General features: G+C 55.8%; 1 protein-coding gene across 3 annotated transcripts in view; it reads right to left on the bottom strand.

Moving 5' to 3' along the window:
* The window catches only part of LOC127587071 (echinoderm microtubule-associated protein-like 3), a 34,118-nt gene extending 8,933 nt beyond the window's left edge, over positions 1-25,185 (bottom strand). The window contains exons 1-12 of one of the 3 annotated variants that reach the window (XM_052045246.1): positions 24,984-25,185; positions 13,716-13,895; positions 13,303-13,426; positions 11,138-11,647; positions 7,373-7,504; positions 5,533-5,561; positions 5,157-5,189; positions 4,390-4,513; positions 3,039-3,188; positions 1,619-1,688; positions 1,219-1,329; positions 940-1,035 (exon numbers count right to left, since the gene is read on the bottom strand). In XM_052045246.1, the coding sequence (XP_051901206.1) occupies positions 940-1,035; positions 1,219-1,329; positions 1,619-1,688; positions 3,039-3,188; positions 4,390-4,513; positions 5,157-5,189; positions 5,533-5,561; positions 7,373-7,504; positions 11,138-11,647; positions 13,303-13,426; positions 13,716-13,895; positions 24,984-25,011 (1,587 nt within the window). In that variant the 5' untranslated portion in view covers positions 25,012-25,185. Of the gene's footprint in view, positions 1-939; positions 1,036-1,218; positions 1,330-1,618; positions 1,689-3,038; positions 3,189-4,389; positions 4,514-5,156; positions 5,190-5,532; positions 5,562-7,372; positions 7,505-11,137; positions 11,648-13,302; positions 13,427-13,715; positions 13,896-16,092; positions 16,113-24,983 lie in introns of those variants that run through there. The other 2 variants (XM_052045247.1, XM_052045248.1) reach the window with 2 other exon arrangements.
* Positions 25,186-27,437: the final 2,252 nt, after the last annotated feature.

The following is a 27,437-nucleotide window of genomic DNA, read 5'->3' as shown; positions in this document are numbered from 1 at the left end:
GGGCACAACCCTCCCCACCATCGAGGACATCTTCAAGAGACGGCACCTCAAGAAAGCAGCATCCATCACTGAGGACCCTCACCACCCTCTTCTCGTTACTACCATTGGGGAGGAGGTAGAGGAGCCTGAAGACCCACACTCAACGATTCAGGAACAGCTTCTTCCCCTCTGCCATCAGATTTCTGAACGGTCCGTGAACCCGTGAACACTCCCTCGTTACTCCTTTTTTTGCGCTAATTTATTCACTTCTGTAATTTGCAGTAATTTTATGTCTTGCACCGTACTGCTGCCACAAAACAACAAAGTTCACGTCATCTATGTCAGTGATAATAAACCTGATTCTGATTCAATGACATCCCGACTGTCCTACAACTCCCATCCAGTTCCCGCTCTCCCCTCTCCACCTCCCGCTACCCCTGTGAAGAGTGACGGAGTGGGGGTTGGGGGGGGAAAAACGCTTTGGGTGTGTGGAACGAGCTGCCAGAGGGAGTGGTTGAGGCAGGTACAATTACGACATTTAAAAGACACTTAGACAGGTACATGGACGGGAAAGGTTCAGAGGGACATTGGCCAAACGTGGGCAGATGATTGGTAAGGGGGTTAAGGGTTACAGGGTTAGAAGGCAGGAGAATGGGGTTGAAAAAAAAAACCAGCCATGATTGGATGGTGGAGCAGACTCGATGGGCCGAATGGCCTAATTCTGCTCCTGTATCTTATGGGATGAGCTCAGGTGGGCACCATGGCTGGCATGGACCAGAGGGGCCGAAGGGCCTGTTTCCATGCTGTATGAGTCCACAAGTCTTTGACCGCACAGGAGGTACAGACCCCGATAGAACCATCCGCTGATACCCCCCCTGAAATCACCCCTCCCTCCCACCACTCACGCCCGTCCCCAATGGGAGTGGTTGCCACTGGCACCCCCAGCCCAGACGCACTCACCTTGGCCTCGGCCTGTCTCGTGCCCCGGGTACAGTCCCACACCGACATCAGGTGCTCGTTGGAATCGTCGATGATGCACAGGAAGGCTCCGGAGTCCTGGAATGTAGGTGGGGAGGGGGCTGAGACTGGCAGTGAAACATGACTTGTCGGGGGAAGGTAGGGGAGAGGAGAGAGAGAGACAGAGAGGGGAGGGGGACGAATGGAGAGGGTGTGAGGAAGGGAAGGGGAGGGGAGGGGGACTGTGAATGGGGCAGTGTGTTTGGAAGGGGGAGAACTCACAGCCTTAGAGAAGGCGAGGGATCCGACCCCTCGCTCGAAGCTGCCCATCCCGATGTGCTGCAGGGTCTGCAGGGTGACCGAGTCCCAGATGTGGACGCACGGCAGCAGGGGCTGGGGAGGCAGAGAGAGCGAGAGCGGCAATGAACGGCATTAGAACTAGGAATGGGCCCCTCCCCAACTCCCCCCCCAATCCTCTCCTCCCTCCCACCCCCTCCCCAACATTCCTTCCCCTCCCTCCCCAACCCTCTCCTCCCTTCCTCCACCACCCTCCCTCCCTCCCACCCCCTCCCCAATATTCCTTCCCCTCCCTCCCCAGCCCCACCTCCCCTCACAACCCTCCGTATGACCTTTCACCTCAGTGCTGAGGTGGAAGATCAGAGGTCAGTATCAGGGTCCACACCTTGCCGTCTTTGTCGACCCCTGCGGCTTGACCGGAAGCGATCCGTACTCCGTCCGGATGGATGGCCAAACTGGGTGGGTGGAGGGGGGGGGTGGGAATGTGACAGAGAGAGGTGGTGAGTGTGCAAGGAGGGGGTCCCAGTCAAAACTCAAACAAAGGATCAGCCCGATCCCCAACTTCCCTCCCCCTCCCATCCCAATCACCGTCAAACCCCCTTCCTGTCCACCCTCACCAGCCAGAAACCCTCTCCGCATCCCCCCCCCACCCACCCCCGCCAACCATCCCAAACCCCACCCCGAGGCCCTTCCCACAGCGGAGACCATCTCCCCTGGCTGACACTCAGCTCCGGAACATCTGGATAATAAAGACACCTACATCAAGTCAACAGCCTTTCCCTCAATGTCAGCAAAACAAAAGAGCTGGTCAGTGATGTCAGGAAGCAGGGAGGAGCACATGCTCCTGTCTGTATCACTGGTGCTGAGGTGGAGATGGTTGAGAGCTTCAAGTTCCTGGGTGGAAATATCACCAACAACTTGTCCTGGTCCAATCACGTGGACGCTACGGCCAAGGAAGCTCACCAGCGCCCCTACTTCCTCAGAAGGCTAAGGAAATCTGGCATGTCTCTTACTAATGTTTTACAGATCCACCATAGAAAGCATCCTATCCGGATGCATCACGGCTTGTTACGGCAACTGCTCTGCCCGTGACTGCAAGAAACTGCAGAGATTTGTGGACACAGCCCAGCGCATCATGGAAATCAGCCTCCCCTCCATGGACTCTGTCTACACTTCCCGTTGCCTCGGGAAAGCAGCCGACATAATCAAAGTCCCCTCCCACCCCGGACATTCTCTCTTCTCCCATTGGGCAGAAGATACAAAAGCCTGAAAGCACGTACCACCAGGCTCAAGGGCAGCTTCTACCCCACTGTTATCAGACTCTTGAATGGACCTCTTGTACAGTAAAGATGAACTCTCGATCTCACAATCTACCTCGTCGTGGCCCTTGCACCTTATCTGTCTGGCTGCACTGCACTTTCTCTGTAACTGTAGCACTATATTCTGCATTCTGTTTCCCCAATGTACTGACGTATGGCATGTCTGGACGACATGACAGACCAATGAAAGGTTTTCACTATATCTCTGTACACGTGACAATAATAAACCATTCAATCTGCCGATGCTCCAGTCTCCCGATTGGTGACCCTAATCCAATCCACAACCCCTCCAACAGTTCCCCAATGTGACCACCAACTATCCCCTCCCCCCACCCCAATCATTAGACCCACACCCTGTTCTCCCAGAAAATGACCCCCACCACCAACCCCACCCCGTCCAGGACACTGATGCCTGCGTGTCCTCGCCAGGACTGACCGACCTACCGATGGCCCCGTGTGCACACCCCCCCCCCGCCCCTCCCTCACCAGCGGACGCAGTCCGTGTGCCTGAGGTAGTGCCGCTGCGTTTGGTCCTCGATGCTGTACAGGACTACGACGCAGGCGATGAAGTACACCACCTCCCCTGAGGGCAGGAGGTGCAGGTTGTCGCGGGAATCTCGCCCGCGGTAACCGTAACTGCGCTCCGGTTAAGGTGTGGACGTCGTTATCAAGCAGGCCGCCCCTCCCGCAGCATCTAGACCGTGGGCACCGCGGTCTAGACAGGGTCTTGGTGCTGAGCCAGCAAACAGGCAGATGGATGTGGGGGTTAAATTCAGGGAGATGACTGGAAGCAGGTCAGAGTGGGATAGTGAGCAAGGCCGTCAAAGGTCACAGCAGGATAGAGATCAGTTGGAAATGTGGGCAGAGAAATGGCAGATGGAGTTTAGTCGAGGGAAGTGTGAGGCGATGCCCTTTGGGAGGTCAAATGCAAGAGAAAAGTACACAGTAAACGGCAGGACCCTGAGGAGTATTGATGTACAGAGGGATCTTGGGGTCCAAGTCCACAGCTCCCTGAGAGTGGCCACACAAGTAGACAGGGCAGTGAAGGAGGCGTACGGCACGCTTGCCCTCATCGGGCGGGGTGTTGAGTGTGAAAGTCGGGAAGTCACGTTGCAGTCATATAAAACTCTGGTCAGGCCACATTTGGAGTATTGTATGCAGTTCTGGTCGCCCTGTTACAGGAAGGGTGTGGGGGCTTTGGAGAGGCTGCAGAAGAGATTCACCAGGATGCTGCCTGGATTAGAGGGCATGTGCTATAAGGGGAGGTTGGACAAAGTTGGGTTGTTTTCTCTGGAGTGGCGGAGGCTGAGGGGAGACCTGATAGAGGTTTATAAGATTATGAGAGGCATAGATAGGGTAGACAACCGGAGTGTTTTTCATAGGGTGGAAATGTCAAATACTAGAGGACATGTATTTAACACGAGAGAGGGAAAGTTTAAAAGGAGATATGCAGGGCAAGTTTTTTTTTTAAACACAGAGAGCGGTGGGTGCCTGGAACGGGCTGCCAGGGCTGGGGGTGGAGGCAGATACGATAGAGGGGTTTAAGAGGCTGTTAGACAGACACGTGAATGTGCAGGGAATAGAGGGAGATGGACCATGTGCAGGCGGAAGGGATTTTGTTTAAATTGGCGTCGTGTTCGGTACAGACACGGTGGGCCGAAGGGCCTGTTCCTGTGCTGTTTGAGAGAGAAAGAGAGCGGACGGGGGGGCTGGGAAGAGGGAGAGAGGGAAGGAGAGGCGGATGGGATGGGGAAGGAGAGGCGGATGGGGGGGGGGTGGAGGGAGAGGTGGAGGTGGTGGGGAGGGGATCGAGCCCCGGGTACAGGCAAAAGGATACACCCAGTCCAGTTTGAGTTTCTCCACTGGCAGCTCCATCTTCAGCTCCTCGTAGTTGTGGGCCTGGAGCGGGACGTACATGGTGATAGGACGGCCTCGCAGGAACATCTTGATGGAGATCCCCTCTGGAGGGGGAGAGAGGGGGAGTGGGGTCAGAGGAAGCACCTGTCCATCACTCCCTCCGACCCCTACACCCCTCCCCATCTCCGTAACCCCCTCCGGTCCCAACACCTCTCCCCATCCCTGTGAACCCCCTGCACCCCTCCCCGTCTCTGTAACCCCCTCCGGCCCCTGCACCCCTCCCCATCTCTGTGAACCCCCTGCACCCCTCCCCGTCTCTGTAACCCCCTCTGGCCCCTGCACCCCTCCCCATCTCTGTGAACCCTCTACACCCCTCCCCATCTCCGTAACCCCCTCCGGTCCCAACACCCTTCCCCTTCTCTGTGAACCCCCTCCAGCCCCTACACCCCTCCCCATCCCTGTGAACCCCCTGCACCCCTCCCAGTCTCTGTAACCCCCTCCGGCCCCTGCACCCCTCCCCATCTCTGTAACCCCTTCCGGCCCCTACACCCCTCCCCGTCTCTGTGACCCCCTCTGGCCCCTACACCCCTCCCCGTCTCTGTGACCCCCTCCACCACCTCTCTCCCTCATCACTCTAGTGCAGGATTAAGGGAGAGTTCACTGCCTCAATTAACACCGACATCCAAGAGAATCCTCTCTAATTTAACCCGTTGCTCTCAGAATGTAACAGCACAGCTCGGTCCTCACCTTGATTGTAGAACCCACGACGCGATGTGGCCACTGGAAGGTAAACACACACTCCTGAGTCTTTATTTCTCCCTCCCTCCTCGCCGCCCCTCCCACAGCGCGGCGCTCCCTCCTCACTGCCCCTCCCGCAGTGCTCTGCTCTGCTCCTCGCCGCGCCCCTGTGCCCCACGCCGCCCCCATCCCCAGCTCCCTGAATCGACCCCACCCTCTCCCCATCACCCATCCATCACCTCACCTCCGTTGCCAGGGTCCCCTCCCTATTGTCCCAACCTCATTGAAACAAAGCAGCAAGCACAGGAAGAGGCTGTTTGGCCCCTTTACTCTAGACAAGCCCCAGGGAGAGGGTCCATAAGATGGGTCTAAGGTACGTCCTCACCTGGGCTCTGGGGTGGCTCCTTGTTCCGACTGCGTAAAAAGAGGCAGAGAGACAGGTTAGTGCGGCACCATCAAGGGGCAAGCCAACGGCACCACTGCCTGATTTCCCTTTCACATAAAGTGGGCCATTCGGTCCTTCAGTTCTAAGCTGACAATCCCATTTCCTTTCCTATTCTCCCCACATTCCCATCAACTCCCCCCAGATTCTACCCCTCACCCACACACTAGGGGGGCAATTTACATCAACCGATTAACCCACTGACCCCGCAAGTCGTTGGGATGTGGGAGGGAACTGGAGCACCCGGGGGAAACCCATGCAGTCACAGGGAGAACGTGCAAACTCCATACAGACACACACACATGGCGCCGGAGGTCAGAATCGAACCTGGGTCTCCGGGGCTGTGAGGCGGTGGCTCTACCCGCGGGGCCACTGCACTCCCTCCTCGTCGCCCCGAGAGGGTGACCAGACCTGCGATGGTGGGCTGGGGAAATTCTGCAAATCGACACGTGTCGAACCAGCAGCAATGCCCCTGCGGTCAAATATCCCTGCGGTGTGTAGCCTCCCACACCCTCGGAGCTTGTTCGCAAAACATCAGAGCATTAAAATATGAATAATTCAGTAACACTTTTACTCAAAAGGTCAAGTATGAAAGAAGCATCTATCGTAGACAAATGGGTCATTCTCAGAGACAAAAGCTGCCTACAGTTTGAATATGTTCGCTTGGGCACAGAGTTCCCTCTCACTGCCAACAGAATAGAAGCTGCTTTCTTCTAAAAACCAAGCGTCAGGGCCTCTTGAGAGAATGGGGAGCCCTTTCGCTGCTGAGAATCCAACTGGTGAACGAGTCCATAGCTCCCTGAAAGTGGCCACACAAGTGTAGAGAAAGATTTCGGCGCGCTTGCCTTCATTGGTTGGGGTGTTGAGTACAAGAGTCAGGAAGTCACGTTGCAGATGTATAAAACTTTGGTCAGGCCGCACTTGGAGTATTGTGTGCAGTTCTGGTCACCTCGTTCCAGGAAGGGTGTGGGGGCTTTGAGGAGGGTGCAGGAGATGTTGACTAGGATGCTGCCTGGATTAGAGGGTACAAGGTTGGACAAACTTGGGTTGTTTTCTCTGGAGCGGCAGAGACCTGATAGAGGTTTATAAAATTATGAGAGGCATAATGTCAAATACTAGAGGACATATATTTAAGGTGAGAGGGGGAAAGTTTAAAGATGTGTGGGGCAATTTATTTACGATCTGGAATGGGCTGCCAGGGGTGGTGGTGGAGGCAGATATGATGGTGACATTTAACATGAGTATGCAGGGAATGGAGAGATAGGGATCGTGTGCACGCAGAAGGGATACAGTTTAATTCAGCATTGTGTTCAGCACAGACACAGTGGGCCGAAGGGCCTGGTCCTGTGCTGTTCTGTGTTCAGAACCATAAACTATAAGTGCTTAGGGTGGGGAGAGAGAGGGGTGTGGGCGCTGGGAGTTAGAAGGGTGGGGATGTGAGGCATATGGGGCTTCAGAGAAGGGGCAATAAGAGAGCAAAATGGGGTCATGAGAGCGAGAGGAGAGGGCGAGGGAGTAAAGAGGGCAGAGAGACGGGGTGGGACAACGGAAGAGGTATTGGGGGTGATAGGGGTTCAGGGAGGGGGGAGAGATGGAGGTAGAGAGGCAAGGTCAGAGAGAGAGAGAGAGACAGAGACAGAGAGAGACGGAGTGAGAGACAGAGAAGGGGAGAGGGGGAGGGGAGAGGGAGAGAAGGAGAGAGAGTGGGGGCTCAGCCCACTGAGGCGGGGTGTCACTGAGGGGTGGGGGGAGGGGGGAGAAACGCCACCACTGACCCACTTACCTGTCCATGTTCCTCCCCTTGGAGAGCAGACTCTGTGACGACGCCGACTTCTTGGCCAGTCTGGGCCTGTGGTTCTCCAACACGCCATCCCGCGGCCCCCTGAGCTTATCCGACGTGCTGCAGCGTCTCAGCCTGGGAGGGGAGCGAGAGGGAGAGGAGGTTAGGGCATCCTCGGGGGTACAATCCCAGGAACGTCCTGTCCCAGGCTCGGGAAGAGAAGTTAATCAGGAGATCAGGAGCCATGCCATGCAGTTGAACACCAGCAAGGGAGGGGACAAGGGGGTTAGATTCAGAAAGGGCTTGGCATGCCGTGGGTGGGGGCTCGTTCCGAAATCCTGGAATCTCTCGATGTTCCGGGATGGTTAGTGAATTAATAGCCGTCTCCGTTGATAGAAAATGGAGGCAGTGGTTTCAGTAAAGTCTTCCTGCTGGGAAAATGATGGATGGCGCTTCCAGAGAGAAAAAGGACACAGAATTCCCAGAGCCGTCTCCCCCCCCCACCCTCACCGACGAGTCTCCATTTTCCAACAAATGAAGGCGGGCGTGCTCCTGGTTCGGGGTTGGATTGGCTGGGATCCGACATGCACTGATCACTCGGTTATCAAGGTTAGAGAGGGAGTTAGTTCAAGCAAGTCATTCGCTAACAACGAGGTCCGGGTGAATTCACACCAGCCGCCACCAGCACCTCAGGATCCGGTCCGGACAACTTCCTCCCAGTTGGGAAGCTTGGTTGGGATTGAGATTCCTCAGAATGTCCACCCAGGGGTACAAACCCAGCCTTCTGGCCCCACATCTCCCAGAAACCCTACTCCCCCATTGGAGAGGGGGGTGGAAAGTAGGGATTACCCTCATCTTATTCTCCCCACCCCCTCCCATCTGGCTCACTGCCCCTCGAATCTGGGGACCCATCCCCAATCCCACCTGGTCAAGGGGGGTGGAACTAGAGGAAGGGACTAGCTTGTAAACAATGCCCAGGATAGCAAACAAGCACCCCCCTCTTCCCGAGCAGTCAGATATCCAGAATGGGGATGGGAGGGGGTGTGTTGGTCTTGGGTCATCAGGTCGAGGTGAGGTCCAGGGTCAACGGGGGGGGGGTCACTGGGTCAAGGGAAGACCATCTACCACAAAACAAAACCCCAAGGACTAATCTTGGGTGTACCTCAGTACATGTGAGGATAATAAACCAATTTACTGATTTATTTACCAATTCGCTGCACTAAATCTCTCAATCCCCTTAACATCCAAAAATCTATCACTCTCTCTTTACTCTACATCATAGGAACAGGTCCTTCGGCCCACAATGTCTGTGCTAGGCACGATGCCCAATTAAACTAAATATCTTCTGCCTGTACATGACCCACATCCCTCCTCTCTGTGTAAAAAAAAAACTTTCCTCCCCTCACCTTAAAGCTATCACCTCTAGTATTTGACAGTTCTACCCTGGGAAAAAGATTCTCTCTATCCGTGCCTCTCATAATTTTATAAACTTCTATCAGGTCTCCCCACAGCCTCCAAAGGTCCAGAGAAAACAATCCAAGTCTGTCCAACCTCTCCTTATAGGTCATGCCCTCCGATCCAGGCAGCATCCTGGAGAACCTCTTCTGCACCCTCTCCAAAGCCCCACATCCTTCCTGTAATGGGGGCGACCAGAACTGCACACAATACAGCCGAAGTTTTATATAGTTGTAATAGGACCTCCTATCTCTTGTACTCCAATGTCCTGACCAATGGAGTCAAGAATGCCATAAGCCTTATCTTAAGACAGTGACCCTGGCCCTGGACTCCCCAGCCATGGGAAACACCAATTCGACACCTGTCTTGCCAAGTCTCGAAACAGTGCAGTACCTTTCAGTGTGACCACCTCTCATTCTAACTTCCAGAGAGGACAAGCCCACTCTCTCCTCGCTGGACTAACCCACCATCCCAGGACATGATGTGGTGAACCTTCGCTGTACTCCCTCCCTCACTGGCCTAGAGGTGGGGCGAGCAGACCTCCACAGAAGATTCCAGATGGTCCCTCACCATGGGGGGGGGGGGGGGTGTGGGAGGTGGGGGAAGTGTCTATACAACTCCAATGCAAAGTCCTGGCTCTTGGAACTAAATGTTCCTGCAATAAAGGCCATCAACTTGCCTTCCTTATCACTTTAATGTTAACTGAGAGTGATCTGTGAGATTCCCCTAAACACCAACACCTTACCGCCTCTTAGAATTTGAAAAAAAAACCTCCTTTTTCTATTTTTGTTCTACCGATGCATCACAGCTTGGTACGACAACTGCTCTGCCCGGGACCGCAAGAAACTGCAGAAAATTGTGGACACAGCTCAGCGCATCACGGACGCCAGCCTCCACTCCATGGACTCTGTCTACACTTCCCGCTGCCTCGGGAAAGCAGCCGACATAATCAAAGACCCCTCCCACCCCAGACATTCTCTCTTCTCCCCCCTCCCAGCAGGCAGAAGATACAAAGGCTTGAGAAAAGGCTCAAGGACAGCTTCTATCCCACTATCAGACTCTTGAATGGACCTCTCGCACGCTAAAAGATGAGCTCTTGATCTCATAATCTACCTTGTCGTGCCCTTGCACCTTATTGTCTGCCTGCACTTTCTTTGTAACTGTAACACTATATTATGCATTCTAATTTCCTTTTGTACTACCTCAATATACTTATGTATTGAATGATCTGGATGGCAAAAGCTTTTCACTGTATCTCGGTACACATGACAATAATAAACCAATTACCAATGTTCTCACGGATTTTTGCCCTTTCGCTTAGCCTGCCCACAACCCCTCTCTGCAGCCCCATCTTAACCCCTACTGCTTTGTTTACAGTCAGAGTCACACAGCACAGAACTCGTCGATGCCGACCAAGATTCCCACTTGCCTGCGTTTGGCCCATATCCCTCTAAACCCTTCCTATCCATGTACCTGTCCAAGTGTCTTTTAATTGCACCGGCCTCTACCACTTCCTCTGGCAGCTCATTTCCTATATCCACCACCCTCTGGGTGAAAAAGTCCCCTTTAAATCTCTCCCCTCTCACTTTAAACCTGTGCCCTCTAGTTCTCGATTCCCCAACCCTGGGGAAAAAAAGACTGTGTGCATTCACCCTATCGATGCCCCTCCTGATTTTATACACCTCTATAAGGTCTCCCCTCATTCTCCTACACTCTAATGAATAAAGCCCCAACCTCTCCCTATAACTCAGTCCCTCGAGTCCCGGCAACAACCTCGTTAATCACCTCTGCACCCTTTCCAGCTTAATGACGTCCTTCCTACAGCAGGGCGACCAAAACTGAACACAATGCTCCAAGTGCTGCCTCACCAACTTCTTGTACAACTGGGATTTATTTGGGGGTCCTTTTCCTTGGGTATTTGGGGGGGGGGGCCGGGGGGGAGAGGAGTTCTCCAGATCCTGTGAATTTTCAGGGTGGTTCCCTCCAGCTCTGGAATTTTGGAGTGTCCTTCAATCCCCAGGATTTTTAGGGTGTCCCATTGGTTCTGGAATTTTGGGGGGGGGGTCCCTCCTACCCTGGGAACTTTTGGGGGGGGGGGGTGTCTCTCTGGCCCTGGGAATTTTCGGGGGTCTCTCGGAATTCCCCGGCCCTGGGAATTTATGTTGTGGGGGGGGGGGGGGGGGGGGGTTCTCCAGATCCTGTGAATTTTCAGGGTGGTTCCCTCCAACTCTGGAATTTTGGGGTGCCCTGCGTCCTTCCTGGGAGGGAGCTGTTGTCCGGGCAGCGATGAGCACCCCAGGCCCCAGGGCTCACAGCACTTTCTTCTTGATGGCGGCTTCAAGCGGCGATGGGTGGAGATCCAATTGCTGGGACCCCAGCTCTTCCTCCGGGACAGGTGGCACTTGACGCCCCAGGCAGGCCAGAGGAGGGGCGCCAGGCCCATTGGAGGCTTCGGCCCCCCACGGGCTCGGGTAGGCCTCAGGCTCTGACAGGCCGGACTCCTGGGCCTCGGCTGCCCCCCGGCCCCCCTCCTGGACCCCGACAGCGGCCGGGATAGGGTCGACGTTCTCGGCACCGGGTTGGGACGCTGGATCTTCCAGCCCGGCCTGCGGGGCCCGAGCTGCCGTCGGAGGGGCAGGCTGCGGCCTACTCAGGCCTACCCCGTCTGGAGGCCGCGGCGCTCGCCCGTCTTCAGCCCGGGACTCCTCCCGCCCGTCCCGGTCCCCGCCAGAGGCGGGGGGACGCTCTGGGCCCGGAGAGGAGGGGTCCGCGGAGGCCGGAGCCTCGGCCCCCGGCTGGTTCGTCCGCCGGCTCGGGGGGCAGCTGCAGGTGGTGCAAGAGAGCAGAGAGGCGGGTGAGACCCCCGTCCCGACTGGGGACACCCGCGCACCCCCCTTCCCCACCCCAAATCCCACTGCCTCTCCCCAACACCAATCCCACCGACCCCTCACCCTGAACCCCCTCCAGAACCCCCATCCAATTCCATTCCCACCCCCTCCAATCCCCCACCTCTCCCCAACTACACCCCACCGCAGCGAACACCACAAATCTCCCAAAAGCAGCCCCCAAATCCCTTCCAGAAACCCTCATCCCATTCCCTCGTCATCCTAAATCCCCTCCCAAATCTCCTCCATAACCCCTCACCCCTCCCCACCCAAATATCCTGACCACACCCCCCCCCCCCACAACCCAAACACCCACTAATCTCCCCACTTACCCAACATGGCCTACGTCACAAATCACCTGAGAACCCCCCCCCCCATTTCAAATCTGCCCTGTAACCCAACCCCCCCAATCCCACTACATACCAGTCAGCCTAAACCCCCTCCAGAACCCCCCTCCATAATCCCTCACCCCTCCCCACCCACATCCCTCCCATCATCTCCTGAGCCCCACCCCCCAAACCCCTTCCAGATCCCCCATCCCACTCCCAAAGTTCCCACAGGATTCCCAGCCAGTCTCCCCCCTCCACCTCTCCCCACCCAGACACCACCCCTCCCCTCCACTTCCCCACAGGGTCCCCAACCACCAGCCCACCCCAGGGCCCTGGCACACTACCCTGGTACAGTGACACCCCCTCCCCACCCATCTCCAGATACACCAACACCCCCACGATGGGACGCACAGCTCCTGGGATCCGTCCCACAGACTGGTGTCGGGGGGGGGGGGAGGGGGGGGTGCGGGTTGTGCAAGGTGAACAGGGGGCTCACACCCAGCGCCCCGGGGAGGGGGGGGAGTGAAAGAAGCTGGGGGCCAGGGGGAGAGGGAGTGGTGGTGGGGGTGGGGGGGAAGAAGAGGAGGGGAGGGGAGGGGAGGTGGGGAGAGAGGTTGAGAGGGAGGAAGGGGGTAAGGTCGAGGAAGGGAGCGAGCGAGAAGAGAAAGGAGGGAGGGGTGGCGAGAGAGGGTGGGGGGCAGGAGGGATGGGGGCAAGGAGAGGGCATGGTCTGCAGATTGTCGGGGGGGGGGGGCGGTGCAGTTTGTTACTGGAGGGTCCCGAGGTCGTGCGGGACCCTCAACCTTACACAGTGCGAGGCCACAACAACGAGCCCACCCCCTTCCCTCACTCCGCGTCCGATGGGGAGGGGTACGCACCCGGAGCGATCCCCAAATTCTCCTCCCCCATCCCCCCGCGTGCAATGCCTCATGAATCCCGATCCGAGCTCAGTCCAGGAACGCCGAGGTGTCCCAGGATGGGTGACCAGGAGTCTGTGGTTGTCCTGGACTCCCTCCCATTCTTCCTGAAAATTCCCAGTCACAGCTGGGTGGAAATCCTGCCGGATGTGGTCGGGGATGGTTCGGGGGAGGGGAGGGGGGCGGCGGTGGTGGGGAGGCGTGGGAAGTGAATCTGGCAGGAAAATACCAGAAGGGAATTGCAGGGAAGGGACGTGGGAGGGACGGGAATGACATGGGGGCTGGCACAGGAGAGATGGGCTGAAGGGCCTCGTGCGGTGGGAGACGTAAGTCAGGGGTGACTGTACCTGGTGCTGCCACTGGGAGGCGGGTCCTGGACGGGTGTCTGGTCTCGGACGGACGTCTGGTCACTGCTGACAGAGGCGACAGTCGGGCCGGTCAGACCCAGGGGGGGCGGAAAAGCAACGCTTCCTGATTGTGGGGGGGGGGGGGGGAGGTTGAGGGGGGGAGAAGTGGGGAGGGGGAGGAGAGGAGGGGGAGGAGAGGAGGGGGAGGAGAGGAGGGGGAAGTGGGGAGGGGGGAGGAGAGGAGGGGGAAGTGGGGAGGGGGGAGGAGGAGAGGTGAGGGAAGGGGTGGGGAGGAGAGAGAGACAGAGAAGGTTACCCATTGCCCTCACACTCGGTAGGACCTGCCCGACCCTGCCCCCCCTCCCATCCACTGCCCCCCCTCCCTCCCCCTCCCCCGTGGGTGGGGGTCTCACCAGCAAGAGTAGGCTGTAACCGGGTGAAGTGCTGGTCGTAGAAGCCGATGCGTCGGAGCGCGTCAGCCAGGGCGGCCTTCAGTAGGGTGATCTCGTTGTCTTGCTGCTGCATTCGCAGCTCTAGCGCAGAGAGCCGCGTCTCCTGCTCGTCCCCATCGCCAGCCACACACACGCCGTCGTCTGCAGGGAGAGGGGGGAGACACGGTCAGTGGGAGCCCATACCCCACGGTCACACACTAGCGAGCGAGACCCCAGCGGGCATGCCGACTCTAGCCTCCCGCGCCGTCCCTGAGGTCACTGCCCAATTCATGCAGAGGATCCCACAGTTAGCGGTGCATCGGGCCTGGATCGTGTGTCTCATTCTGCCATCCCTCACGGGAACACATTTTGCCTCAGGACCCTCACCCTGCAGCACGGTGCTCCCTCATCACTGTTACTGGGAGTGTCACATACCAAACAGATAAAAGGTATGACAGACTGCAAGTTAAGCTTGATAGACAGAGTTAAAATGCACGTCAGCCTGAAGTTGTCTGGTTGTGAGACCTGGGTTCAATCCCGCAATCCCGGCCTCCGGCACTGTGTATGTGTGTGTGTGAGAGAGTGTGAGGAGTTTGCACGTTCTCCCTGTGACCGTGTGGGCTTCCCCCCGGGTGCTCCGGTTCCCTCCCACATCCCAACGCACATGCGGGGTCAGTGGGTTAATCGGCCCCCAGTGTGTGGGTGAGGGGTGGAATCTGAGGCTGTTGATGGGAATGTGGGGAGAATCAAATGGGATCAGTGTGAATGGGTGGCTGATGGTTGGCAGGGACCCTGTGGGCCGGAGGACCTGTTTCCCTGCTGTGCCTCTTCAAGATGCGTTCCAAGAATGTGAGTTTTTCTGGTAAGGGGTGGGACTAAGGGGTGAAGCCCCCACCCCAACACTCTGGCCTCGTGATGGACGGTGGTCTCCCTGCCACAGGTCAGTGGTCTCACCACGCTACCACGTAGAAGGTGTGCCAGCATCTCTACTTTCTTCCAAGTTTTAAGGAGATTCGGCAGGTCATCGAAGTCTCTGACCGACTTCTACAGGTGTATGGTGGGAAGCACCCTGACTGGCTGCATCACGGCCTGGTGTGGGAGCTCCAGGAACGCACGAGGCTGCAGAGAGCGGTGGGACTCAGCCGGTTCCATCACGGGTACAGCTCTCCCCACCATCGAGGGACATCTACAAGAGATGACGTCTCAGGAAGGTGACATCCGTCGTCAGGGACCCCCACCATCCGGGCCATGCCCTCTTCTCGATGCTGCCGTCAGGCAGGAGGTTGTGAGTTGCCCCTTAGTGAATCGGGGAGGTGGAATTAACGGGGTGGATGGGAATGTGCAGGGCCACGGGGAAATAAGAAGGAATGAGACTAATGGGATGGCTCCCCTACCAGCTAGTCAATGGGCTGAATGGCCTCTGTCTCATCTATTGATCACATGGTTTAATTAGCAGCGAGGCAGAAGTTCACTTGGCAGCATTCCTGATTACTCCAGTGTTCCTGCGCCAGACTGTAGCTCACTCAGACTGAAGGGACAAGTCTCAGCACATCACGGACTGGTTCACCGCACTCAGCTTGCCCCAATGAGACAGCTTCCTCCATCTCTATCGCTGCCCCACATCAGGCTCCCATCGCTAATGCCAGTCTGGCTCATCTCAGCCCTGGCTGGGACACCGCTGGCACAGCGGTGCTCCCTCCTTGCCACCCCTCCCGCAGTGCTCCCTCCTCGCCACCCCTCCCGCGGCATGGCACTCCCTCCTCGCTGCCCCTCCCGTGGCGCTCCCTCCTCGCCGGCCCTCTGTCATAGAAGATAGAACAGTGCGGCACACGAACAGGCCCTTCGGCCCACAATGTCTGTGCCAACAGAGCCCTCAGTTCCCTGACTGTTCAGCCCATCGTCCGTCTCCTCCAACGATCCGACCTCCACAACCCCGCGGGACGGAGAATTCTCGAGCTCCGACAGACTCTCAGGGACAGAATTCCAACACATGTCCGTCCCAAGTACCCAAGCCCCTATCCCAAGGCTCTGTCCCTCGTTCCGTCTCTCTTTTTAAACAATATCAACTTTATTACAAGACTGCATCAAACTAGAACATAGAACAGCACAGCTCAGGAACAGGCCCTTCGGCCCACGATGTTGTGCTGAACCAATTAAGTGCCTAACTAAACTAATCCCTTCTGCCTACACAATGTCTGTCTCCCTCCATTCCCTGCCTGTTCATGTGTCTGTCTAACAGCCTCTTAAACACCACTGTCGTATCTGCCTCCACCCCCACCCCAGGCAGCCCGTTCCGGGCACCCACAGCTCTGTGTCAAAAACTTGCCCCGCACATCTCCTTTGAACTTTCCCCTCTCACCTTAAACGCATGCCCTCTAGTATTTGACATTTCTACCCTGGGGAATAAGCTTCTGACTGATAATTTTATAACCGCCGTGCTGTCTGTGGGGTGTCTCGGGAGAGAAGGGCTGGTTCATGTTATGGCTGTCCACAGATATTTGCCATTTGTGACGGGCCCTCGACTGTGGGGCAGCCCTGTTGTCTGCTCCTCGCTCTCTGACCAAAGCCAGAGTGAGTCAGGAACCAGCAGCCTCCTCACCGGAAGCTCAAACTGCCATCTGCGAACACTAACCTGCGACAGACACTGCTTCCTCTACCACTTGGCATTTGACCACTCCCTCGCTTGGCACAGTCCCAGATCTCACTTCCTTCCAGCCAACCCCTCACTTCCACCTCCCGCAGTCTTACAGACTCGCCCTCCGCCAACTCATCCCCCTCTAACCTCCTGCCTCTCTGCCCCACGCCCTCACACAGGAATAGGCCACTCAGCCCCTCGAGACTGCCCCACCATTTACTCTGATCCCAGTAAGAATTCAACCCTGCATTCCTGGAACACGTCCACCCCCTGATAATCTAAAATCTCTCTCCCTCCCCTTAAACAAAGGCGGAGTTTCCACCACATTTCAGGAAGCGAGTTCCCAACACTCACTGCCCTCTGAGAGATAGAATTCCCTCCCCATCTCCGCCTTAAACAGGACACCCCCAATTAAACAGTGACCCTTCATTTCAGATTCTCCCACAGGGCAAAATGTCCTCCCCACACCCACCCAGAGCAGTCCGCTCAGGGTTTTATACATTTCAATCAGACAAGGTTAGATAATCAAAATTTTTCTCCCCCATGGTAGTATATTCAAAAACGAGAGGCCACAGATGTAAGGTGAGAGGGAGGAGTTTTCAAGGGGCGTTCTTTTACACAGAGAGTTGTTGACATCCGTAATGTGCTGCCAGGGGTGTGGAATCAGGCACAATTGCTACATTTAAAAGGCACATAGACAGACACAAATAGGCAAAGTATAGAAGGAATTTGGCATGCCCCCATTCACCGTCACCTATTTTTACAGATGGACCACAGAAAGCATCCTATTCGGATGCATCACGGCTTGGTACGGCAACTGCTCTGCCCAGGACCGCAAGAAACTGCAGAGAGTTGTGGACACAGCCCAGCGCATCACGGAAACCAGCCTCCCCTCCACGGACTCTGTCTACACTTCCCGCTGCCTCGGGAAAGCAGCCAACACAATCAAGGACCCCTCCCACCCCGGACATTCTCTCTTCTCCCCCCTTCTGCTGGGCAGAAGATACAAAAGCCTAAGAACACGTACCACCAGGCTCAAGGACAGCTTCTATCCCGCTGTTGTAAGACTCTTGAATGGACCTCTTGTATGCTACAGATGAACTCTTGACCTCACAATCTACCTCATCATTCCCTTGCACCTTATTTGTAAATTGGTTTATTATTGTCACATGAACCGAGGTACAGTGAAAAACTGTTTTGCATGCCATCCATACAGATCATTTCACCACATCAGTGCATTGAGGTAGTACAAAGGAAAACAATAACAGAATGCAGAGTAAAGTGTTACAGTTACAGACAAAGTGCAGTGCAGGCAGACAATAAGGTGCAAGGCCATAACGAGGTAGATTGTGAGGTCAGGCGTCCACCTTACCGTACTAGGGGACCGTTCAATAGTTTTATAACAGCGGATTAGAAGCTGCCCTTGAGCCTGGTGATACGTGCTTTCAGGCTTTTGTATCTTCTGCCCGATGGGAGGGGAGAGAAGAGAGTATGTCCCGGGTGGGTGGGGTCTGATTATGCCGGCTGCTTTATCGAGGCAGCGGGAAGTGTAGACGGAGTCCATGGAATCTGCCTGCACTGCACTTTCTCTGTAACTGTAACACTTTATTCTGCATTCTGTTATTGCTTTTCCTTTGTACTACCTCGATGTACAGATGTGGTGAAATAATCTGTATGGATGGCATGCAAAACAAAGTTCTTCACTGTACATGTGACAGTAACAAACCAATTCTAACATTGCAGGCAATTGAGATTAGTGTATAAGGGTTAAGGGGTTAGTATGGACACGGTGGGCCAAAGGGCCCGTTTCTGTGCTGTCCAACTCTGCGACTCTCTGATTGTGGTTTTGGGGTCGATTTGTGCCTCTCTTCCGGACGCCAGGGTGTTTTGTTTTAAAACTGCACAGGTACACAGAGCAGGAGCTGGGGACTTGGCAGTGCATGAGAGACAATGTGCCAAGACAGGCCTGTGAGACGTGCCCTCTTCTCTGGCCACGAGTGGTTTGATGGGAATGTTGAAGGCGGAACGTTCTGCACATTTTGTCCCCACCTCTCCCAACCACACACAGGCTCCTGGCTCCCTCTCTCTACAGACTCTCTGTCTGCCCCTCACTCCCTGTAACCACCAGACTGCCATTTCACAACAGCCTCCCACAAAGAATGACTGTCTACTCTATCTGTGCCCCTCATAACCTTACAAACTTCTATCAGGTCTCCCCTCAGCCTCTGCCACTCCAGAGAAAACAACTCAAGTTTGTCCAACCTCTCCTTATAGCTCATGCCCTCTAATCCAGGCAGCATCCTGGTAAACCTCATCTGCACCCACTCCAAGTGCGGCCTAACCAAAGTTTTATAGAGCTGCAACATGACTTCTTGACACAAGGATCACACTTTAAGACCACAAGATACAAGAACAGAATCAGGCCATTTGGCCCATCGACACTGGTCCGCCATTCGATCGTGGCCAATTTCTTTCTTCGGCCCCATTCTCCCGCCTTCTCCCCTGAAGCACACACCCCCACCCCTTACCAATGAAGAACCTATCAATCTCTGCCTTAACAGCCCTTCATTAGCCTGAGAGAACACAGGATGTCTGGTGCAGTGAAGAGACTGGAAAGTCCGCCGCCTCTCTCAAAGTCTGGCACCAGGCAACTAACAGCAGTCTCAGGCTGGTCGATGCCCCTTGTTGTCAAATTGCCAGCAGGGTACAGGCCCGTGGAGACAAGGGGGTTGTACACCCTGGTTTCTGGCCCAGGGACTGAGACAGGAACGAGCTGGGGTGGGGGGGAGGGGGGGGGACATCTGGAACCTCTGACAGCAGGTGTCTGGCCTAAAATCTACTGCAGCACGACAGTGTGGGAGCAGCAGGCAGCGCAGGCCAGGCGCAGGGAGGACATGCAGCATTCCAGGGACAGGAAGAGGCCATGTGGCCCCTCGAGCCCAGTTTGACCCCCCCCCGCAATGTCCATCAGCCTGCCCCTCCTTGCCCCATGAAACCTGATCAGCTCTTGTTCCCTCTCCCCACTTGCCCCCAGGTCACTCCCACCCAAGTCCAGTCCCGCTCTACACAATGATTAACCCTGCCACCCCCCCCGGTCAGGATGGGTGTCCAGCGGACGGCCCCTACCCTCGGTATCCCACCCTCACAGACTCACACAGCACGGAAACAGGCCCTTCGGCCCAACTGGTCCATGCCGACCCATCTAAGCCAGTCCCATTTGCCTGCGTTTGGCCCACATCTCTTTCCTATCCATGTATCTGTCCGCACGTCTTACAAGTGTTGTTAAGGTACCTGCCTCACCCACTTCCTCTGGCAGCTCGTTCCATATCCCCACCACCCTCTGGGTGAAAAAGTTGCCCCTCAGGTCCCCTTTAAATCTTTCCCCTCTCACCTTAAACCTGTGCCCTCTAGATTTGGACTCCCCTACCGTGGAAGAAAGGCTGTGACCATCCACCTTATCTATACCCCTCATGGTTTTATAAGCCTCTATAAGGTCACCCCACAGCCTCCGTCGCTCCAGGGACAACAGTTCCAGCCCGTCCGGCCTCTCCTTATAACTCAAGCCCTCCGGTCCCGGTAACAAGCTCGTAAATACTTTTTTTGCACCCTCTCCAGTTTAGTGACATCCTTGGAACAAATTCAGGACAAAAGGAGCTCCAGTGCGTTGGGAAAGTGGAAAAAGAAAGGGCTGTGTTTCCAAATCACCTTTCACCACCAGCGTACAGTCTGGACCCAGTGAAACACAGCAGGAAAATTGCACGAAGCGAGACCCCACAAGCGGCAGTGTGAGAATCATTTTCAGTCGGACTGGGGTGATTTCCATTGTTACTCTCTGACCCTTTAACAACAGAGGACACAGCGCCGATCCCTGCGGCACACCACTGGTCACAGGCCTCCAGTCTGAAAATACCCCTCACCACCACCCTCTGAGTCCTACCACCAAACCAATTTTGGATCCAATTAGCTCACTCACCCCCATGTGATCTCACCTTCCCGACTACCATGGCTAATGGCGGGTCAGGAGCAGAAGGGAATCCTGTATCCCGGATGCAGGCCATTCCTCCTTCCTTCCCCGTGATAGCCCCCACACCCCTCTCTCCCCCTGCTCGATTCTCCCATGTCCAATCTTTCCCCAGGCAACCAGGAACGGAGTCAGGAGGAGAAATACAGTCTACCCACTGCGTTTTTTGTTAAAAATTAATCACTAAACAGGAGAGGGTGCAGAAAAGATTCACGGGCATGTTACCAGGACTGGAGGGCTGGAGTTATAAGGAGAGGCCGGACGGGCTGGAACTGTTGTCCCTGGAGTGACGGAGGCTGAGGGATGACCTTATAGAGGCTTATAAAACCATGAGGGGCATCGATAAGGTGGATGGTCACAGCCTTTTACCCCTCTATCGTATCTGCCTCCACCACCACCCCTAGCAGCACATTCCAGGCACCCACCACTCTCTGTGTAGAAAACCTGCCCCGCACATCTCCTTCGAACTTTCCCCCTCTCACTTTAAATGCACACCCTCTGGTATTAGACATTTTGACCCTGGGGTAAAAGATACCGGCTGTCTACTCTATCTGTGCCTCTCATAATGTTATAAACCTCCATCAGCTCTCCCCTCAGCCTCCACCGCTCCAGAGAAAACAACCCAAGTCTGTCCAACCTCTCCTTAGAGCTCATGCCCTCTAATCCAGGCAGCGTCCTGGTGAACCTCTTCTGCACCCTCTCCAAAACCTCCACACCCTTCCTGTAAAGGGGTGGCTTCCCTCAGCCTCCAAAACTCCAGAGAAAACAATCCTGGTTTGTCCAATCTCTCCCTAACTCTCCACTCTCTCATCCTCCTCCCACCATCTCTCCCTCTCCCTCTCCCCTTCTCCCATTCCGTCCTCCTCTCTCCATCACTCATCTTCCACAGGGAGATTACAGGTTGGGAATTCTGGGATGAATCCCATCCAGAGTCCTGGCTGGGCTGTGAGGTGTCAGGCTCCAGCCCTGGAACTGTGATCAGGAGCCAATCTCCGCTGGGACATCTTAAAGTAATTACAGGAGGAATGTCAGTGGATTGAGTGCAGCAGAACTGGGTGACGAGGGTGGGGGGAGAGTGAGAGAAGGGGACAAGCCTTCCTGACCAGAATTCATCAGCTCATTGACCATGCACAGCATGATCCCACTCAGGGGTAGGACAGTCAGAGAGGTGGCGGGGGGGGGGGGGGGGGGGGGGAGGGTCACACAGGGAGGTAGGTACCCAAGCCAGCCCAGACCCTCTCACTGACAGCAAAGACCCCTTCGAAACCCCACCTCTGTAACCCCTCCGGCCCCTACACCCCTCCCCGTCTCTGTAACCCCCTCCGGCCCCTACACCCCTCCCCGTCTCTGTGACTCTATGATTCTAACCTCAAGAATCTTGTTGTCTTCTTCCCTTCCCCTCTCCTCCCAAATCCTCCATCCCAGCCCCTCACTACCCCTACCCCTACCTCTGCCCCACTGGAACGGGGCAGCATTTCAGAAAAATATGCAGAGGGCTGAGGAAGGAGAGAAGGGTTGGAGATGGAGGGGGGAGGGAACGGGGGGGAAGAAAGGGGGAATGGAGGGAGATGGGGGGGGGGACAGGAATTCATCAGGCCATTCAGCCCAACTATCCCTCCCCCAATTGCTGCTTTGCCCCTGATCCCTGACCCACACCCTCTCAGCACTCCCCTTCTGAAACCTCCTGAGCTTCCAACCAGATTTATCAGGGGTTCACTTCCGTTGAAGAGTCCTGCTGCCCCTCGTGTTCTGGGGAGCGGTGGGGGGAACAAAAAGAGGCCATTGTGCCCGTCACAGCTCATCCTGGTTCGTTCCTGCTCTATCCAGAATTCCCTCAGGCTCCGGAAACAGAACCGGGAAATGCTGCCGGGCAGCGGCTATGGAGGGAGAGTCACCGTTTCCATTCCCTGACCTTGCATCTGAACTGAGGGGGGGGAAAGAGGTCAAGAGCCAGAATGTGAACTCTGACTCTCTCTCCACAGTCATTTGGGACACTTCCACTTATCCAACACTCCCAACTTCTTTCGCTTTCCGATAAGCCTGGAACGTGTCCGGTGACTCCACCTCCCTGAATCTCCAGGAGATTCACCAGAGAGAGAAATCGGAGCAGGAGCAGGCCACTCGGCCCATCAATCCTATCCCACCCTTCAATATGGCCAATTTGCCCCAGGTCTCATCTCTGCTGTGCTCCACAGAGCCCTCAGTTCCCTGACTGTTCAGACCGTTGTCTGTCTCTTCCAACAATCTGACTGCCACAACCCTGCGGGATGGAGAATCCTCGAGCTCCGACAGACTCCCAGGGACGGAATTCCTGCACATGTCCGTCCCAAGTACCCAAGCCCCTATCCCAAGGCTCTGTCCCTCGTTCCGTCTCTCCTTTTAAACAATATCAACTTTATTACAAAAGACTACATCAAACTAGAACACAGCACAGCTCAGGAACAGGCCCCTTCGGCCCACCATGTTGTGCTGAACCAATTAAACACTTAACTAAATTAATCCCTTCTGCCTGCACAATGCCATCTCCCTCCATTCCCTGCACATCCATGTGCCTGTCTAAGAGCCTCATAAACCCCTCTATCATATCTGCCTCCACCCCCACCCCTGGCAGCACATCCCAAGCACCCACCACTCTCTGTGTAAAAAACTTGCCCCACAAAACTCCTTTGAACTTACCCCCTCTCACCTTAACTACATGCCCTCTAGTACTGGATGTATTAGGACTACCTCAATGCACTCTGTACTAACTCAATATAACTGCACTGTGTAATAAATAGATCTGTACAAACAGTATGCAAGACAAGTTTTTCACTGGACCTAGGCACAAGTGACAATCATAAACCAATACCGATACGTTTTGACCCTGGGGGATAAAGACACCAGCTGTCTACTCTATCTATGCCTCTCATAATCTTACAACCACTGCAATCTGCAAAAACTAAACTTCAAATGACAATATTATCCCGATCCAGGCTGCATTCGATCCCCTGCGGTGCCCACTGGTCCTGGAACACCTCCATGCTGCCGGTGGACACCACGTATTCTTTCTCCAGGGATACCTGGGCACGAACGTACCCCCGGAAGAGCGGGAGGCAGTTGGCTCAGCTGGAGACCTCTGCTGCCCGCCTCCATGACCCGCAAACAGCCAGTGTGACTGGGCCTAGCAGCAAGGCTACCAGGGACATCCTGACCCGCCCCTCCACATCGGGTGACCACACGTTGGGAGAGTGGGGATAAAATGTAACCAAGAAGGCAATGGAGCACTCAATTCTGGTGGCCCATTACAGGAAGGATGTGGAGACTTTGGAGAGGGTGCAGAAGAGGTTCACCAGGATGCTGCCTGGATTAGAGGGCATGAGCTACAAGGACAGGTTGGAGGTTTCTCTGGAGCAGTGGAGGCTGATGGGAGACCTGATAGAGGTTTATAAGATCATGAGAGGCAGAGATAGACAGCCGGTATCTTTTTCCCTAGGGTTGAAATGTCCAATACCAGAGGGCGCGCATTTAAGGTGAGAGAGGGAAAGTTCAAAGGAGATGCGCGGGGCAGGTTATTTACACAGAGAGTGGTGGGTGTCTGGAATGTGCTGCCAGGGGTGGGGGTGGAGGCAAATACGATAGAGGGGTTTAAGAGGCTCTTAGACAGGCACATGGATGTGCAGAAAACGGAGAGAGATGGACATTGTGCAGGCAGAAGGGATTGGTTTATTTAGGCATTTAATTACCAGTTTAAATAGTTTGGCACAACATGGTGGGCCGAAGGGCCTGTTCCCATGCTGCTCTGTTCTACGTTCTATGAGCAGCCCCTTCAGATAGGCAAATAGGGGCTGCAAAGCTCACACACTCCACATACATGGGGGACAGGGTCTCTCCCAGCCTGCAGAGGTGACAAGCAACTGGGGGGTATCCATGTACCAACAGAGAGACTTGTTACAGGGCACCACTCTGTGACACCCTCCCCTGATGTACAAGGGAAGATCCCGTGCAGAGGGGGACCTCCGCTGGGGGAGCCCCTCGCTGCCAAATGCCTCTCCTGTTGGGGGGGACCTGAGGGGGGAATTGGCCTACTGGGGGGGGAGGGGGGGTCCCAGTGTCACCAGTTGGGGTGGGTGCTTGACCCCGCAGCAAGGGTCAGGGAGTCAACAGTGGGGGCACTCCCCCCCACCGACCCAGGAGAGAACTCTCCGGGGGCACTCCCCGGACCCAAGGCCGCTCCAACCCCTTGCTCCCCATGCATGGAAAGATCCCACTGTAAGAGGTAAAGGGGGGAAGTGAGACAGAGCTCCCCCTTCACACGTGACAGGCACCTGGCGGGATCTTCCCTTGCGCTGGCGGGATGAGCGCCCGATTTTTCCCGCTTGGTGGATCCTCAGTGTCCCAGGTCGGGAACGGGACGCTCTCTGACCCAACGAGACTCTACTTCCTGCTTGGGTTCGCTGACGGAAAACGGGCGGGAGGGGGTTAAATCGTCCCGCGGGTGTCAGTTTCAGGGGGTGGGGTCCCGATCCGAAAACGGGACGGGTCGGGAGCCGCCTCCCACAACCTTCCTCCCCCTTCCAAAAACTTTTGTAAAACTTTTTCTACTGAAGTTACTCACCCAGACTGTGCGCCGAAGAGCCGTCCATCCCGGGGCAGATTTTGGCGAGAGACTTGGGGGAGGGGGAGGGGGAAGGGGGAGGGAATGGGGAGGGGGGGAAGAGGGTCTCAGGCACAGCAAGATCCCACTTCAGCGAGCACCGGGCCCGGACGGTGCCAGGGGAAGCGGGGCCATTGCGAGAGGGCGGATCGGACGGGAGGGAGCGCCGCCCCTTCCCGATTTTAACTGGTCGGCCGTCCCGTCCCGTCCCGCCCCGTCCTGCAGGCTGGCGGAACTCCCGGCCTGGGAGGAGGGAGCGCCGCACAGCGATAGGAGCGGTCCCTCCCGCAGTGCGGCGCTCTCTCCTTCCTGCCCCTGCCACAGAGCGGCGCTCCCTCCTCTCCACCGCTCCCGCAGCCCGGCGCTCCCTCACTGCCACCCCCCCCCCCCCCATTACAGCGCTCCCTCCTTACTGCCCCTTCCGCACTGCGGCGCTCCCTTGGCATCTCCGGGAGAAGGCAGCAGGTAAAAGATCAACCTGGTAGAAAGGTGGAGCGGCCACGATGGGCCGAATGGCCGTCTACTACTTCCATTTGTGTTTTTAAGAGGAACCTCTTGTGGGATCTTGCTGTGCCCCACCACAGGGTGCTGCCTCTGTGGAGGTGCCTTGGTACTTCGCTTTGAGACTGGGGAAGGGCATTGAGTACAAGAGTGGGGAAGTCAGGTTGCAGTTGTATAAACCTTTGGTCAGGTGCACAGTTCTGGTCGCCCAGTTACAGGATGTGGCGGCTTTGGAGAGGTTGCAGAGGAGGTTCACCAGGATGCTGCCTGGATTAGAGGGCATGAGCTACAAGGAGAGGTTGGACAAACTTGGGTTGTTTTCTCTGGAGCGGCAGAGGCTGAGGGGAGACCTGACAGAGGTTCATAAGATTATGAGAAGCAGAGATAGAGTTTACAGTCAGAACCTTTGTCCCAGGATAGAAGTATGTAAAACTAGAGGGCATGGGTTTAAGGTGAGAGGAGGAAAGTTCAAAGATGTGCGGGGCAGGCTTTTTTTTTTACACAGAGAGTGGTGGGTGCCTGGAATGTGCTGGCAGGGGTGGGGGCGGAGGCAGATACGGGGTTTTTGCGGCTGTTAGACACATGAATGTGCAGGGAACGGAGGGATACGGATCAGGTGCAGGCGGATGTGTAGTTCGGACACAAGAGGCTGCAGATGTTGGAATCTGGAGCAACACACTGTTGGGATCTGGAGGGAACTCAGCAGGTCAGGCAGCATCTGTTGGGGGGGGTGGAAGAGATGGACAGTCGATGTTTTGGATCGAGACCATCTGGACTGGAAAGAGAGGAGAGATAGTCGGTACATAACGGTGGGGGGGGGGGGGGTGCGGGTGGGAGAGTGGGAATGATGTGAAGCGCAGGGAGGTGATAGGTGGAAGTGACAAAGGGCTGAAGAAGATGGAGTCTGACAGGAGAGGACAGTGGGCCATGGAATAAAGGGAAGGAGGTGGGGAACCGGAGAGAGGAATGGGTAGTTTAATTTGGCATCATGTTCGGGACAGATCTTGGGCCGTAGGGCCTGTTCCTGTGCTGTACTGTTCTATGTCAGACACATTAACCCTCTGTTAATCCAGCACTCTTAGGACCTTGGTGCTGTTGAAGTGTCTGTAACTCCCATAAATATTACAACACTAAGGTTACACAGTGTTATAGTTAACATGTTTAACCAGCGAGGTTTAAATGGAGTGCAGGAACCGGGGCCCCAGTGGGTTTGAGAGGTGAGCAGCAGATGTTACTGGTGCGACAGAGGTTGGTTGGGGTATCCAGCTGGCGGAGAGCAGATTATTGGAGTTTTATTGTACCTGGAGGTCTTCCGTTCCTGGATTATTGGGAGCCTGTCAGCGGATGTGATCAGTCCCGAGTACAGAGGGTGGCGCATTTGTTACAGCTCCTGGTCTGATGGTGTCTAAGGCCAACTTGTGGTCAGAAGGTAGCTACGGGAAGAGGTGACCCTGGTGAGGGTGAGGGGCAGGGGTGGTGTCTCACACTGACCGGGAGTCCAGCTCACTGCTTGTGTGTGAGGGACCGTGTACTCAGTCTCTGCCTCAGAGTCGGGAGATTAGGAATAGAGTTCAGAATCCGAGACGCACTGCAGGAAGGGTGGCGAGGAGGGAGCGTCATGCCGCGTGAGGGGCGGTGAGGAGGGAGCATCGTGCTGCGGGAGGGGCGGTGAGGAGGAAGCGTCGTGCTGCGGGAGGGGCGGTGAGGAGGGAGTGCTGCGCTGTGGAAGGGGCATAAAAATCCCACAGACCAGGGACTCCCACCCCCCCCCCCCCCCCCCCAAGGCCAGGGTTCATCCTGTGCCCCCTTGGTCTCGGTGCTGGTTGTGGGATCTTGCTGTATGCAGATGTGGGGCTGTGCTTCCCACCCCACAGTGACCGGACATCTGACGTGGTCCCTGGAAGACCGACGCAG

Source organism: Pristis pectinata, chromosome 38 (assembly GCF_009764475.1).
Source record: "Pristis pectinata isolate sPriPec2 chromosome 38, sPriPec2.1.pri, whole genome shotgun sequence".
In the NCBI taxonomy this organism is placed as follows: domain Eukaryota; kingdom Metazoa; phylum Chordata; class Chondrichthyes; order Rhinopristiformes; family Pristidae; genus Pristis; species Pristis pectinata.
This window is presented reverse-complemented; position numbering and strand designations above follow the sequence as displayed.